This window comes from Monodelphis domestica, chromosome 2 (genome assembly GCF_027887165.1).
Source record: "Monodelphis domestica isolate mMonDom1 chromosome 2, mMonDom1.pri, whole genome shotgun sequence".
NCBI classification, from domain to species: domain Eukaryota; kingdom Metazoa; phylum Chordata; class Mammalia; order Didelphimorphia; family Didelphidae; genus Monodelphis; species Monodelphis domestica.
The window spans coordinates 19,359,216-19,375,095 of record NC_077228.1 but is presented as its reverse complement, the minus strand read 5'-3'; the positions used below and the strand labels follow the sequence as shown (position 1 = coordinate 19,375,095).

Genomic DNA, 15,880 nt, shown 5'->3' with positions numbered 1-15,880 from the left:
CCAGCCTGGGCAGGAATGGTCAGGAACTACTTAATTAACAAAGGCTCACAGCCAAGTTGGATGAACTAGTAACCATCCTTCATGGAATTGGCATGGCTCCGGACCCCTTGGTGGCCTCCCTCAGTAGAGGCCCAGTAAGTTAGCTCTGGAGATGCTCATCCCCACAGGTTAGCCACCAGGCAATTATTCAGCCGCAGGCCTCACGAGGAGCAGATGTTTCTGGGGATGCAAACACTGCCTGACCTGGAGAAGCAATGGGCCCCTTCTTTCCTCCACACCTTCAGCAGGGAAATGGATCCAAACTCCCAAGCAGCTCAATTTGGTGGCAGACACTAAGCAGCGGACAGGCTCGGTCCCTGGGCCACACGTTGGTTGGCTGTACTTCCCCACCTTGGAGGGTTCCAAACCAGGGCTGGATGACCACTCCTCTGAAATAGGTCTGTGTTCAAGAATAGCCAACCTGGATTGTTCCCAGGTCCCTCCCCACTGAGATTTCCCAAATTCTTGGCTTCTGGCTAGTTTTCCTTCTCCAATCTGCCCACCACCTGGCAGCCTAACCCGTTTGGTGCTACTCTTCCTAATCTTCAGGTGCATTTCACAGCCCCCAGCTTCCTGAATACTATGGCCTAGGCTTCTGAGCCTACTTGCTCTGCACGACATCCCATTTCCAGCCTCTACACAGTCCGTCTGTGCCACCACCTAATAGGGCTCATCTTTCTGATACCCCTGTTGTCAGTGACCTCGTCTGCCCACAAAACTCCCCTGTATTGTCCATCAGTGCTTTTCCCTTGGGGTTCAGAACTCTTTGGAACAGCTGTTTGGCACACAGCAGGTGCATGATAAATGCTTGTTGAATTTAAAAACAAAAAGAGGCAAGTTGGGTTTTTCATCTTTTTATTCATCCTCCATCCTTTGGGATCTGTTCCTTTCACTTCCCCAGAGAGATGCTAGTCTTGTGGCACACTCTCCAGTTTCAATGGATAGGAAGTCCCATCATCCTGATGGGGAACCTGCAGACTACTGCAAATAAACACTATCTACATACAGGACGGGTCTGTACAGAACAGCTTTGCTTTCTGTGTAAAATGGCCTCCTGCCCCCAAGGGCATGTTCTAAGCGGAGTTTTCCTCTCCTGAGGATGCTGAGAGCCCTTGGGGAAGGCCCGGCAGGAGAACCAACAACCATGCAATACAGAAGTCGGACACAACTTGGGGTGATGGAACGCCGGTGTGGACCCTATCGCAGGATGTCAGTTCTTCTGAGTGACCTGCATGGAGTGGGCCTGTAAACATGATTATGAAATGAGACATTTAACAGGCAGGTGAGGCCATCTTAGAAAGGCCAAGAATACCAGGTCAGGCACTTCTCAAACAAAAGTGGGCCAGGCTACGTCCATGAGACGACGAAGAGCCCAGCCTGCTGAGATCCCTCACGGGCCTGCTGTACCTTCTCAGACAGAGGAGACAGGCTGGGTCAGTCCCACGACTTTGGGACTTCTGTGGTCGACAAGTTTCACTGGCTCCCACTGACTCAATGGGTAAGATGCCCCATTTTCCTGCAGTGACTTTGGGGGTGGGAGTGGAAGGGACAACACATTCCTTTAAAAAACAGTCCCGGCATTAATTCAGAGCACATTGATAAATCAGGCCCTTAGAGATCTTCTAGTCCAAATCTTTCATTGTACTGGGGAAGGAACGGAAGGCCAGAGAGGTTGTGATTTGCCCCAAACTGCACAGCTCCTGAGGGGTCCTGCCTCATTCTCCAGCTGCTCTAGGCCAGGCTGGCACATTTAGCATTGTTTAAGAATAAGCTTAGTTCCGTGTTTCCAAACTCTGGCTTAGAGAGAACCACCTTCAGTCATGGACATATTTGCCCAGCCCAGCCCTCATCACTCTGGTTTGGGCAGTATCACCTGCTGCGGTGTGGCCTCCCTCTATGCAGCCAATCTCTCCAGTTTGCTGCCAAAGTGATATTCCTGAAGCAGGAATGTGACTGCTGCTCAAGAAACTTCACAATCTGACTCAGTCTCCCCTCCAGGGTTGAGGGCACATCACTGCCCCCCTCCAGTCTCATGGGCCTACCTTACTTCTCAAACATGATCTTTATACGTGCTGGGGTCCCCTAGCAAGCACCCGGCAGCTATTGTCTTACTTTGTATGGGAAGCCCTGGTACCCAGCGCAGCACTGGGTAAATCGTGGGGCCTCGGTAAATACTTGCTGATTGGTTAGTAATTAGGATGCTGGCGTAGGGGGGTGGGGTGGGGGCAGGGAGGAATGGAATTAATCAAATTTTCTTAGTAACTGAGGATTAAGCAGAAAGCTTAATTTCAATCAATTGACTAATTAGAATTTACGCCTTAGCAAATATTAGAGGGGAACATCATTGGTTTGTACGATCAAGTCCCTTGCAGGGATTTTCCTCTGGATGAATGATCAATCCCTGCTCTAGATGAGGAAAGTCCAGGAAATTGTCCCCAGCCTAGATTGTCCTGAGGGTGGGCCCAGGAATCCAATAAAAACCAAACAAATGTACCAGCATCCTGGCTCTTGGAACCCTCTTCTGCCTCTTGTGTAGGAGCAATAGGGAGACTGACATTGGCAGTTGGGGGGTGGCGTGGGGAAGAGAGAATGCTCTTTGTCCTTAGGAGAACCTGGGGCAAGTTTAAGTGCCATGGCCATGCAGCCAAGGAGAAATCAAGAGTCTTCTTTAACAACTGACCAACTTGCCTTGATGGGCCTAACTTTTCCCTTCTTCCTAACAGTAAGTTAGTTGCTACACGTGGACTAAAACCTTTGGCTCTCCTCGTTTCCCAACAGCCCTTATGTGTGTATATGTAAATAGATACATACATACATATACACACACACACACATGTGAATACCCTTATGCAGAAAGGCTTTGATCTGTTGCCCATCTAATGCAGATCCCACCACTGACCTGCCCCCTTCTTTACTGGAAACAAACCAAAAAGACTTCATGAGGCTGAATGGGAAGAACAATGGCGGCGTGGGGGAAAAATCAGAGAGGAAAGTCACAGGCAAATGAAAAGGGACAGAAACAAAAACGGTGTGATGCTAACAGACACATCTTTTGACCACTTGGACAGCTGCTATGGCCCACCCTTTGGTGGAGCACCTTCGACGTCCGAGTCCAAAGTTCTGTGACTGCAAGTGGTTTTACATGATCGATTTGTATGATTCAGCCTGGATTTCTTTAACTAGACAAGACACTGGTACCATCGCTGCTCTCGCTGCCTGAACAGTACATGGGAGAACTGGAAAAACTTTGCAGGCGGGCTTTCTATGGATGCCATTTTGCCTTTAAAAACGAACATGTCCAGTTATAAAACTTTCACAGTGCCAGCTGTGGTGGACACACGAGGCAGCCCTCTCCAGCGGTGCCCTTCTCTGGTTTGCTTCTATAATGGGAAAGGAACAAATTCTCTAACTGCGTCAAGAATTCCTCAGCAATGTGGCAGTTGGTCGCTTTGCCCAGGGTCTTCCTTAGACACTCCAAGAGCTGGTTTAAAAGAAAATGCTCATCTTTAGTGCCATGTATTCCATCACAGAATGAAAGCATTCAATAAATGGCAGAAGTCAACACCTGACAGGTTTTAAGGGGGGGAGATGGAAGTGAAAGTGTTATGTAATCCTCACTGGGAAGGCTCAAGAGTGAAGGGAAGGGCTGATGCTACAAATAAGATCATTTGAGGAGAACATCACCGATTTTTAAGCCTTCCACGAACAACCATTCCATGCCAGTCTGAGTTTTCTTTACAATGTTCTATCCCTGCCAATTAAAGGTAATCTGGGTAATGACAAAATCCTTGCTTCCACTTTGGCCCCCTTGATACCCTCTATCCCAAAGCCCTTGCCAAGGCACACTGAATGAAAATCATTCTCCATGGATGCAGTGGAAAACCCACTTAATGACTGGACCAGAAGAGGCTTAGATATCACTTCTGTTGAATCAGGAGTAGGCTATGTTTCTTTTTTTTTTAACACTTACCTTTTGTCTTAAAATCAATACTATGTGTGTGGGTTCCAAGGCAAAAGAGTGATAAAGGCTAGGCAAGGGGGGTGGGGGTGGGGTGGCAAGTGACTTGCCCAGGGTCACACAGCTAGGAAGTGTCTGAAGCCTAATTTGAACCTAGGACTTCCATCTCTAGGCATGGCTCTCCATCCACTGTGCCACCCAACTGCCCCCCCATGTGAGTTTTTTTTATTATAATTTATTCTGATCCACTGACTCTTGGTATATGACTAATTAAAATGTAAGGTGGGTGTTTCTCTGTTTGGATAATTTAAGTCTTTGTGAGTTCAACTGCAACCAGGCATTGAAGAAATGAAATAAAGGTCATTTTCAAGTACCTGAAAGGTTCCCATGAGGAGGGAGGAGGGATCTACAGAGGGTAGAACTAGGAGCCAAACTGAAGCAGTGTAGGCATGGGCTCTATCCTCCCTGGAGCTGTAACGCCAGAGGAGCACTTGGGGGATGTTGCAGACAGGATGCTTGGTGAGATGCAGGATAGACAAGATGGCATCAGGGGTCCCAATCAAGCCTAGGGAAGTGATCCTCTGTCCCTTTCTGTGACCTAATGGCTGTACAAACTTCCTGTGATATGTCACCAAGAACACTGAGTTCGTATAAATGCTCCGAATCCATTTCAAATACCCCATCTGAAACGCAGCTTTAAAAGATGTCCATGTTCCTTGTCAGGTCTAAATTTCTTAGACAAGGAACAAAGTCACTGAGATAACAGAAAAAACCCCAAACTCTTATTTCCTCTCTCTTAGTTAAATCTAGCACCTAGGCCAGGAATTACAGGTTCACAGGACCCTGGGCTTGGAAGGGCTCCAACAGGTCGCCTGGTTCATCCACCATCAGAAGCATCAAGCCCCTGGATAATGTGTTTGACCTCAAGCATCCTGCTCTTGCTTTTGAGGACCCCCTTCCAGTTCTGAGCAGCTCTTGTCATCGTCCTGCTTTCAGAGTCTGGGAGCCAAATTGTGTCTTCTGAGGCTCATGGGGGTCCATCTTTTCTCCATCTCAAAGATACTTCTTTAGGCTCAAACACCCAGTTCATTGTCATGTGTCTTTACACTGTTCACCCTTTCCCTAGGGCTGTTTCAGTGGCCAAGGCCCTTCCTATACTCTGGTGCCCAATTCTAGCCATGATACCCCAGATGGGTTCCAAACATGGTAGAAGAGGGCAGGCAGACCCGTCATTGTCATTGTCATTGTTGCCACCTATTGATGCTGCCTGAGATGACACAGGCTTTCCTGGCTGCCCATGTTGGTTGACCTCAGATCCATATATGCCATTAAAAGATGGTCTTTCCAAATGAGACATCCCAGGGATTGAGCTATCAGTACCTTATAGAGCACAGAAATGCTTACTACATTTTCACCATCATCATTCTTATCCTAATCTAAATTAGTTTCTAGCCATCATCTTGCTCTGGCTTAGAGAGCTGGCTTTTAAAAAAAATAAGTGTCTGAGTCCATATTTGAACCCAGGACCTCCTATCTCTAGGACTGGCTGAGCCACCTAGCTGCCCCCTGAGAGCTGACCTTTTAAATGTACATACAGGATCTTATGCTTTTATCTACTGAACATTATCCAATGAGCCTGGGCCATCATTCCATCTCATTAAGATTCTGGATCCTGATTCTGGCATTTCATTGTATTAGTCATCCCTTCCAGCTCTGTGAAAACTCATAGATTTTATGGAAGTCATTAATAAAAATGCTGGCCAGAAAAGAGCTAATTTATAATTTAACAGTGAGATTTAGGCTGCCTGTCCTAAAGTTATCAAACGCAAAGCTGAGATTTCACCACAATGCTTTTTTATACTTAAGCAAATGGAAAAAAAATTACCCCCCATTGGTGATGATAATCTATTAGAAGATTTATCTCTCAACACTAACAAGAATGTATACCAAGGCATCATCATTTCATATGTAAGCCTAGGCACCAAAACACATTTCTAATTATCTCCTGAAAATTAATTTTAGAAAGGGAAAAGTAATAAAAGGAAATATACAGCAAATTCATCTATGAAGCATTTGGCACCATGGGATAACACACGGAGATGAATAGCTTCAGATACCGTGAACAAGGAAACCAATTTTTAAAAGGCAGCTTACTTTCTGCAAACAAGTCAGGTCAGAATCCCGGTGAAAGATTTTATCCATAGGGACGCCGCTGTAGGAAGAATAGGAAAATAGGGTAAAGAAACAAGTAATATGAGCTAATCAGCTGCGGTCCAAGTTGACATTTAACTTGGGTTTTCTTTAAAGCATGAGTTAATGAGGAGACACGATAGTTCAATAGTCAAAGAACATACCTCGGGGAGAGCCGGTATTTTTCAATCATCCATCTTGTTTTTTCAAACACTAATTCCCACTGAGGTTCTCCTAACATCTGTTGTACTTCAAATTTATAAGGTACACCTAGGAAAAAGCCATAATTTCCATCAACCATTGTTCTTTATTTCTTACAATGAAGGAGACAAGGATTCTTGTGGTCCTAGCCTAGACCCAGGGCCTGGCCAGGCCTTGTCCCCAGCAGGCACTCTGTAACTAGGCCATGACTGAAAAATCTGACTTCATAAAAACACAGACTAACAATAGGTCACAATTTGGCGATGTTTTCCAAAATGCTTCCTACCAAAATCTCAGTTTACCAAGGAGGAAAGTCAGTCTTGGAGAAACAAAGGGATTCCCTGGGGGAACACAGTTAGCATCTGTCCTAGCATCTGAACCCAGGCTCCTTCCATAAAGCCTTTCAGAGGCTCAGGAGGGAGAGAGATGGGCTTGAGGTGGGGCTACCATGCACTGCCCTGGAGTGTGTGGGTCAGGAATGGGGAAGGAGGAAGTACAAATGAATGATTCCAATCTAGGGAAGGCTCATACTGCTGCACAACCCTTTTTCTGCCCCTCCTCTGTGGTCAGTGTGAATGCATGCATGTATGTACAGATACAAGATAAATTATATATGTCTATACATAAAACACACCTGCACATACACGTGTATAGATATGGAATGTATATGTGTATAATCTATGTATTTACACACATATACATAAAACCCCAAATGTACCAAATCTGGTTATTTAAAAAAACTCTGTCTTCTTGGTTAACAATTAGCAAGCATTTATTCAGTGCTAGGGAAGGTGCTGGATCCCTGAGAAGCAGAGTGAGACAGGCCATGGCCCCGAGGAGCTCATGTTCTCTTCCTGATCAGATACATCAATGCAGGATGTATACAAATGCAGACACAGGGCCTGGGGTGGGGGGAAAGGGGGAGAGAGAGCACATGGAACGGATTCTTCTCAGGAGAACCAAGGAAGGCCCCTCCAAGGAGGATTCCTGCATCCATCTGCCCAGAACAGTGCTAAGCAATCTCTGCTTGCTTTGAGGTGCAACAGGTGAGGTCCCAAACAGGGAATTACATCTTGAAAGTTTTAGAAACAAAATGAGAGCGAAGAACAACTGGTTCATTACTCAACTGCCCATTAAGGGAATGGGGGGAAGCCAGGAAGAAAGAGGACTCAAATGCCCAGGACACTGAGGAACCCATTTAGATGATAGAAAATTCATCTTAGGCACCAGCTCCTGAATCTCATTCTTAACTAAGACAGAAAGGAGAAAGAAAAGGAAGTAGCAAACACTATTTGTGGTCCCTACAGAGCTGAGGCAAGATCATAACTATGGAAACATCAACAGGCCCCCCCAAAATGCCAAATTACATTATAGAAATATTTTTTGGATTTGAAGTACATTTAAGCCAATGAAAACTGCCTTCCAGATAGAAAGTTTTCGTCCAATAAAATATTGAGAAAAAAATAAGATGCTCCGGCACATTCTTCATTAATACTAAGCAAAGTGTTTAACCACAAGAGACTAAAGAAGTTATGAAGAGAATTAAAAGTTAAAAGACTGAGGAAGTTATTTTTTCAAGACATTTAATTTCTTAGAAATGCTCAAATGTTACTAAAACTCAGAGCTCCCTCTTCCGAGGCCGATTATAGAGCTGCCCTTGGCTCGGTCTCTGTGGTCTATTGTGACCTCACTGGGGGACGGGATGAGTGTTATTATCTCCTTTCTAGATTTTTGGACACACAGGGCAGCTGAGACTTTAGCCTTTGGACTCTTGGGCCAGTAAGTAAAGACAGCCAGCCCAGCAGTCAAGCTGAGGTTAGTATTTTCACCTTATGGACTGTCATCCAGAAATTCTGCAGTACTCTCCAGTGAAATGTCACCCAAGTGTCAGAGGCAGGTCTGCCTGCCTGATTCTCATTCTCTCTCCTGTCTCTTCCTTTCCCTCCCTCCCTCCCTCCTGTCAAACAGTATAATAGTTATTTATGGTCATCTTAAGCCCGCATCCAATGGGAGAATCATACTGAAAACTCGAAGGCATATTAGGAATGAGGATGTGAGGCCTGATATCAAGACTTGCCTTGGGAGTGTAAAAAATAGCCTCGAAAACAGGACTACAATCCCCACAAGCCTTTGCTTCACTTCCCCAAAATGCTTTGTAATCTCATGGGAATTCTGAGGTGGGCCGAGATTGAGGAAGGATTTAAGCTGGTGGCAAAGGTTTTGGGGGCTCTTTTGGACTTCCATTTTGGAGCAGAGGCGTCTCTTCTATAATGTGAGGTTATTTTGTCTAGGCCTCTGGCCTAGGTACATGTTTCTTACTTGTATATTCTTTAATCCTTAATAAACCTCTAAAAAATATAATACTCTTTGCAGAGAGAAACTAATTTCTACCTGCCTCAGTCTCCCCATATTCCTAAATTGTAATCTTTACAGTTGCCACAACAGAGCTGGGATCTGTTCCCAAGAGTCCTGCCTCTCCTGCCCACATTCCTGCTGATGGCCCTTTCTTTCTTCTGGTAGACAGGAACACCCAGCCACAGGCAGTCCTGGATCAGCACGTCTTCCCCCTAAGGTGTTCTGTGCTTTCCAGGGACAAACATCATCCTCCCCACAATCAAGCTCTGAATTCCTCAGGTGGGGGCAGCAGCTACCAGGGTTAAGTATTCAGAGGGAACAGCAAAGTAACTCAGTGGATCGAGAATCAAGCCTGGAGATGGGAGGTTCTGGGTTCAAATTTGGCCTCAGTCACTTCCTATGTGACCCCTGGGTGAGTCACTTAACCCCCATTGCCTAGCCCTTACCACTCTTCTGCCTTAAGACCAATACATAGTATTGCTTCTAAGGTGGAAGATAAAGGTTTAAAAAAACCCCAACAAATCAACGAAGTATTCAGGAGACATGTTTAGGGGTCTACTTTCTGTCAGGTCTCCCTCCTGGGACAAACAGACTCTCACAGGTATCTGCATTTTAAAGAAGAGGATGTTGGCAAACCAGGTTAAGAAATTCAACTAGGGAGAACTTCAGGCAGTGTCAAATCAAGGAGTAAGCCAGAAAATCTTGGGCCACAGCCTTGCTTGCTCTAAGAGCCCCCATTGGTGTCCCTTCTCTCCTTCCTGAATTCAGGGACAACTAAAAGCTCTGAAATTTCTTCCAGGCTTTTGCGGAGGTGGGGGCAGTTATCTCTAAGTCTGGGTTGTCTGGGAGTTGAGGAACCTCTGTCGATACCATAAAACTCTCTTGGGGGTAAAAATTCCCCATCAGTCAATTCCTTTGCTTTTAGAATTCCAAGTACTGAAGATGGGAAATAGGAAGGAATTTTCATCTAATACTTACGGTAGGAACCATCAGAACTAACTTCATCACTTATAACCAGGCAGGTAATTTGGGAATATGGTAAAGGATTGTTTCGATTATATGGGCTAACGATCATCCCAATGAACATCGCTCCACCTCTGGAGAAATAACTCTAAAACAAAGAGAAAGAAAAAACCAAACCAGGAAAATGCTGAGTTACGACTATATAATTTAAGAAGCAAATGCTTCTCCCCATCAGGAAATCTAATTAGCATCCCCAGAAAAGCTGGGGGAAAAAAAAGCCCCCACTCATTTGCTCTTTGCTTCCAAACAAACAGGCATTTCCTTCTTTTTGGTGTTACTATAAATAACAAGAAATCCTGGCCTTCAGGGGCCTGGCTTAAAAGCTAGGGCGGCTGGGCAGGTGTTGGCTTTTGGCTGAGGAGGCTTCCCCCCAACGGGGTGGGAGGTTGCCGGGGGATTCAGGGGACGCTGGTGCCTCCCACCCTCCTTCATCTTGGTTAGCAGTAGGTGAACGAAGGCTGGTCTTAAAAACTGCTTGGGGGAGAGGAAGGAGGGGTTTGGTAATCTGGAAGTGGCAAACTGTAGTGGGCACCACTAGCAGGGCAGGAAGAAGTCATTGGACTGGGCTGATGAGAAGTTGTAGGACTTAAATATTTATGTACAGGGGAGGGTCAACAAGGTGGAAGGGGTAGAGGGTGGGCCGCCTATAAGCTAGGTTTTCTCTCTATACTGTCCATGTGACCAGCGCCAGTCATTTGGCCATCACAGAGCTGCAGGCAGTGCTATGGCCAGCTGGTGTCCCCTGAGGGCACTCACTTCCTCTCAGTGAACCCAGCAGGGGCATATCCCGCCCCCCTCCCGCCCCCGTACAAGGAAGGAATGAAACCCCAGGCCCTGCCTGCTGACCTTGGAGAACCTATCCCCGACACTCCATTTAAGGGGTGCCTGTTAGCAACCCTTGTCATCTTCTGTCCTGCTGCTCTCCTCTGGGTCTTATCCTCCTCCCCAAGCTCCCACCAGTCCCCCTCTTTTCAGCTTCTCTTTAGGGGTTCTCTCCCCCCTTAGACTGTGAGGTCCTCGAGGGCACAGGCTGTCTTCTGCCTCCCTCCAGACTGGGCCCGGTGCCTGGCACCCAGTGGACACAATATCCGTCTGCTCACCCACTGTCCTCTCTCCAAGCCCACCTGGTATTTGGCCTGGGTGTCGATGTCCCGGAGGGAAGGGTTGGGGTCGAAGGCCGGATGGGAGTGGTACCATCCGATCACGCTGTACCCTCTGACGGCCAAGGTCTCCGAAGCCTGGGTCTGGGACACGGGGTCCATCTCGCACTGCAGGCCGGTGCTCAGACTGTTGCAGGGCTCAGCCGCACACACCTACCAAGGACCATCCTCTGAGATTATGGCCCCAAGCACGGGGAGGCTCACGCGCCCCACTCCGGTTGGGGGAGTCACACTCCCGGATGCATTTCCAAGGGAGTGAGGCAGTGAGGGGCTCTCTTGGGTCCACCCCTCCTGTCCTGCTAGGGTCCCAGGGGCCCAGGCTGGGAGACGGGTTCATTCGCTCCGCAGGAGCATCCTTCCCTTCTCTGGCTTAGGAAGCTGAGGCCTCCCCAAGGGAGGGCAGCGACCCTCTATCTCCCGCTCAAGGGAGGAAGGTGGGAATGAAGCTGGCGGGGGCTAGAAGCTGACTCACCTCCAGCACCTTCTCAGCCTCTGAGTAGCGCCCTCCTAGGAGACCGATCACCTCCGCCATGGAAACATGAGCGTGCTGCAGGGGACAGACACAGTGAGACAAACTCCCCGGGAAGGGGAACAGTCGGCTGAGAGGAGCTGCATGTGTCTTAAGAGGGAGCCGGGGGGCGGGGAGGGGCGGCTGGCGGAGAGGCTTGGGGCAGACACTGACTGAGCCCTCTGGCCTGTGTCCTTCCCTCTAGACCAGGGCCGCCACCTGCCACAGACTGTGTGAGATGACCACAAGCCCTTCTGTGCCAGAGGTCAGAGAACCCCACCATGGCAGTGGCAGACAAGAACTCCCAAACTGCTGGGGCTGGCTTTGTGGCAGTTATTTGCAAGGAGCAGACAAGGGATATTAAGAAATAAATGAAACTTAATAGGATAACAAGGATGATAAGCAGTTTGCAAAACTCACATTAATTTATTCTCTCTAAAATATGGGAACATGCAACTGTTTGGCTTTGCTCCAAAAGAAAAATCTTATTTTTAGATTCTTTGTAAAGGACAGTTAAGTTCCAAAATATGTCTTCTAATTGCCCCTTATGCCTGCAATAAAAATATACAAGAGTATAGATCAGACTACCTAGATGGCATCACATCCTTACCAAATCCATTATTAAAAGCGCTTCGGAAGCCACTTGCACCTGAAATGGCTCCTGAAATATAAGAGAAAAACAGCATGAAGACAGAGGCAGGGCCCAGGGGCCTGGGCCTGCTCTCCCCCAGCTCCATCCCTTCTAGTGGGCCAGACATCCCCTTGGGCCCCTAAAGGACTGCGTTGATGGCCTGCCTGTGCCACCATGAGCCTAGGATCCCCCTGCCCCAAATTGCTTATTGCACTGACTGCACCAATGGTCGGTCTGCTGCTGTACAAGCCGGGCTCCCTGGAGTCTTCAGAGGATGTCAAAGAGCAAAGGCAGGGGGTGACGTGGGCTGCAGTCCACCAAGGGTGACGGCAGATGCATTACACAAACACCACTATGGATGCAGGTGAAGGGGAAAGTGTGGGATCGTCGCACTGAGTGAGGTGCTCAGGAGCCAGGATGAGAGACCAGAAGGACGTGGGCCACAAAGGCCCCACAGTGATGGCACGGGGGAGCCCCCAAGGATGAGGCTGGGAGGCCTGTGGATTGTCCAAGGGTCATCCCTTGGCTTTCTAAATGTCGGAGGCAGGGCAGGATGTGGTCTTGGCCTGCAGTTCATGGAGCTCTGAGGGGGTCACAGATTGGAATGGGAAATAAAGACAACTCCCCTGTCACTAACCTCAGCCTGCGGGCTCTACAACAGACTGCCTGCCTGAGGGGACCCCTGGACCATGGCTTGTCTGGGAGGGGAGGAAACAAAACGCTAATGTCTCCATTCCCTGAGAAGCATGGTGAGGGGCTGAGCACATAAAGCCAATGGAGCAGACCCTCAGGGCCCAGCCCCAGGCACAAATTGGGAGGGAGGGGAGGGCAAGTACCTGTTTTGCTTCATTGAAGATGCTGCAAGGAATCAGCTGGAAGGGGTCAAAGGAGCTGCAGAAGGAAACGTTTTTCATTTTATTACAATGAATGGGAAAAGAGAACCAGAAGGGGATGCTATGAAGTATTTTTAAAGTGCCAATGCTGATACAAAGTGTTGTGGGAGCAGAATAAATCCACAGAAATTCTGGCTGCAGATGCCAAGGCCCAAATAGGCAGAAACAAGAGGCAGCTCCACAGCCCAGAGCAACCTAACCATGTGGAAGGCTGAGGTTCTGGGCCTCTACCACCCAGTAGCGTGGCTCAGACATGACACGCCTGGATGAGGGCATGGAAGGGCTGTGGGCAGAGCTGGAGGAAGGGATGGTGGCTCAGAGTCTGTGCATGCTCTGCTGAGACAGATCCTCAGGGCCGAAGTCAAAAGATGCTGAAGTGGACGTGGTAGGAAGACTATGGTCCAAGTGTCCAGGCCAGCGGAGGGCCACCCCAGGGCTGAACAAGCAGGCATGGACACCACATAGCAAAGGGGCCATGGGGTAACTGCAAGTGAAATAATGTTGATAAGGTGGAGTTGGGAGGAGGAGGATGTGATAAGATACTTTGGTGTTCACAAAGTATCTTTTAACTCTTCCCCTCTGAAGGAAAGCCAGGGACGGCTTCCCTTCTTAGGTCAATATGGGAGGTTCTTGGAGACCCAATATATATATTCATGTTTGATAATATGGAAATAAGGATTAATAACAAGGAAAGCCTTAAACTAAAAGGGAACTAACTTTCTACATCTATCTCACAACAGAGACTGTTTCTTCCAGCTACACTAAAACTGCCTCGCACTTACTAAAACCCCCCAAACCTACCTAAATCCTTATTTAATGAACTTAATTTGATAAAGAGAGTCTTCAAGCACATATAAATAAATTCAGTCAGCCAAGATGATAGCTGCTAACTGACAATCCAGTCACCCTGGTATTTATTGCCCAGAGACCAGACAAACGGCTTCAATCTTTCTCCTTCTCCAAATCTGTTATCCAGCAAAGCAGATCTATCAGCTTCTTCTCAAAGAGGACTTCTCTCCATCAGGAAAGTAGAAACTCTCTTCAGCAAGGATTCAGAGGTCTCTCTTCCCTTTCACCAGCCAAGGTTAGATGTCAAAGTCAGATGTCTGTCTCCAAGAGCAGCCAGAGAAAGCAAGCTCACCCACCAAGCCCAGTGAGAGGACCTCACCAACTGACCTGAATCTGTTCCTATGTTCCTCCTTCCAAATTCTGGTCTCATGCCCTGCTCTCTACCTTGCTTGTACCCTTAGAGATCCTTTTATCAAATATCTTATTTTATTCAATATCTTAATCAATGTCCTAATTTCCTCACTACATAGGGGATGAGCCCTCAGCAAAGACATGGCAAACACTAAATGCTGAAGGAGCTTCTGGGACCTGGTCACTCGTGAGGACATTATTTCCTGACGCCTCTTAAATTACTCTTTGAAAACAGCAAGGGACTTACCTTTTGGGGTACCTGGGCGCTTTGGGATATTTCACAGGCTTGTTTCCTTCATCTTCCCTTCTTCTGGCCAGCTCCTCAGCTGAGAGGTGCTGAAACAGAAAAACCATTGGAGCAAACGACCCCTGGCAAGGGCAAGGCAAAGCTATTCAAACAGATTGGGTAGAAACAGATCTCTCCCAGGATGGTCCCTCCTATTGACCTGTGTGCCCAGCTTCAGCATTTGCTGCTACTAGAGACAACAGGCACCAGCCTGAATGGTCAAGAACTGGCCACTCCTCCCAGAGGCCTGGACCAGATGCTGGGTAAGAGGTCTGGGGGTCTGGCAGTTGCTTCCTTGTCACTCACTGATTTGTCTCCTCAGGCTAATGAAAGAAAAGCCTGGCGAAGCACACGGGCTCATTCTGGTAGGGCCCCATCACGGTACTACTGAAGCCAAGCATAGGAGCATAACACTTGCTGCCCTATGCAGGCTAGGGCAGTGACCACCTCCAGAGAGACCTGAAGGCTCCTGCTTCAGTGATGATCTGTGGCCAGGGCAAAGGGCAGCTCAGTGAAATGACCCCCAGCCCTGGGGCTGAGGATACAAACAGAAACACCCTTGGGAAAGAAGGTGACCCACATGCAGGTCTAGGCAGACCGACAACATAGACAACAGACAGGAAGCTGACTGGGGGCTGGGCAGGTGGGCACTCATGTTTGGGGAAGAGCATTCCAGGTCCAGGGAGGGTGGCAATAAAGACACAGAGGTGGGAGATGCAGTTAGAGGCCAGCAGGGATGAGGGGAACTATGTCAGAGCTGGGCCCTGGAGGATGCTGTGCTTGACCTTTTCAGACAGTGGGAGCCCTCAGCTCACAGAGCAGCAAACCACACTATCCAAGTAGAGCTTAATGGAAAGACAAGCTATCGACTCCACCCAACCATGGTAGGATCATCCCAATGGGACCTGACCAGCCCCTGACCTCAGGCAGGGTGGCCCTTCCTGTCTGAGTCTTGGGGGACAAGGAACTCCTTAGAACACACAAGATGGTTTAGATGAGGCCAGGATCCTTCCCCAACCCCTCATGGCACTGACAGACAAGGGACTGAACCCCACAGGAGCTCTGGAGAAGTGGGGCTCCCTATAGGTAGGAAATAGCTCCCTACCAGGCCTCAGTCTGGTGGATGGCAGGAAAACTGAGCTCTACCTAGAGGTCAATGAGGTGATGACAAGGACAGACAGAGCCAATGCTAGGTTTGGGGGGCTCAAGGATACTGCTGAAGAAGAAACGACCTTCTCTCTGCTAGGGAACCACCAGGGCTTACAGTACAAGGTCTCTGAAGGGCTCCCCAAATTCTGTAACTTTTAAACTTTTGAACCTCCATGTTTTCTCACCGCTGACCTTTCTCTGACCACATTTCTAATTGGAGCTCACATCTCTCTAAGGGCAAGTGCCAAGGGAAGCGGGGAAGGAGGGTAGGGTTTTGGTTCCAATGG

The 15,880-nt window shown here is 48.1% G+C and overlaps 1 protein-coding gene across 3 annotated transcripts in view; it reads right to left on the bottom strand.

Annotated features, from left to right (window-relative positions):
• Positions 1 to 877: 877 nt before the first annotated feature.
• MYSM1 (Myb like, SWIRM and MPN domains 1) overlaps positions 878 to 15,880 on the bottom strand; it is a 32,533-nt gene continuing 17,530 nt past the window's right edge. For all 3 annotated transcript variants that reach the window (XM_001381122.5, XM_007480505.2, XM_007480506.2), the window contains 9 exons: positions 14,406 to 14,494; positions 12,902 to 12,956; positions 12,045 to 12,095; positions 11,399 to 11,473; positions 10,891 to 11,079; positions 9,722 to 9,854; positions 6,352 to 6,457; positions 6,152 to 6,209; positions 878 to 3,520 (listed from right to left, as the gene is read on the bottom strand). In XM_001381122.5, the coding sequence (XP_001381159.3) occupies positions 3,353 to 3,520; positions 6,152 to 6,209; positions 6,352 to 6,457; positions 9,722 to 9,854; positions 10,891 to 11,079; positions 11,399 to 11,473; positions 12,045 to 12,095; positions 12,902 to 12,956; positions 14,406 to 14,494 (924 nt within the window). In that variant the 3' untranslated portion in view covers positions 878 to 3,352. The remainder of the gene's footprint in view (positions 3,521 to 6,151; positions 6,210 to 6,351; positions 6,458 to 9,721; positions 9,855 to 10,890; positions 11,080 to 11,398; positions 11,474 to 12,044; positions 12,096 to 12,901; positions 12,957 to 14,405; positions 14,495 to 15,880) is intronic.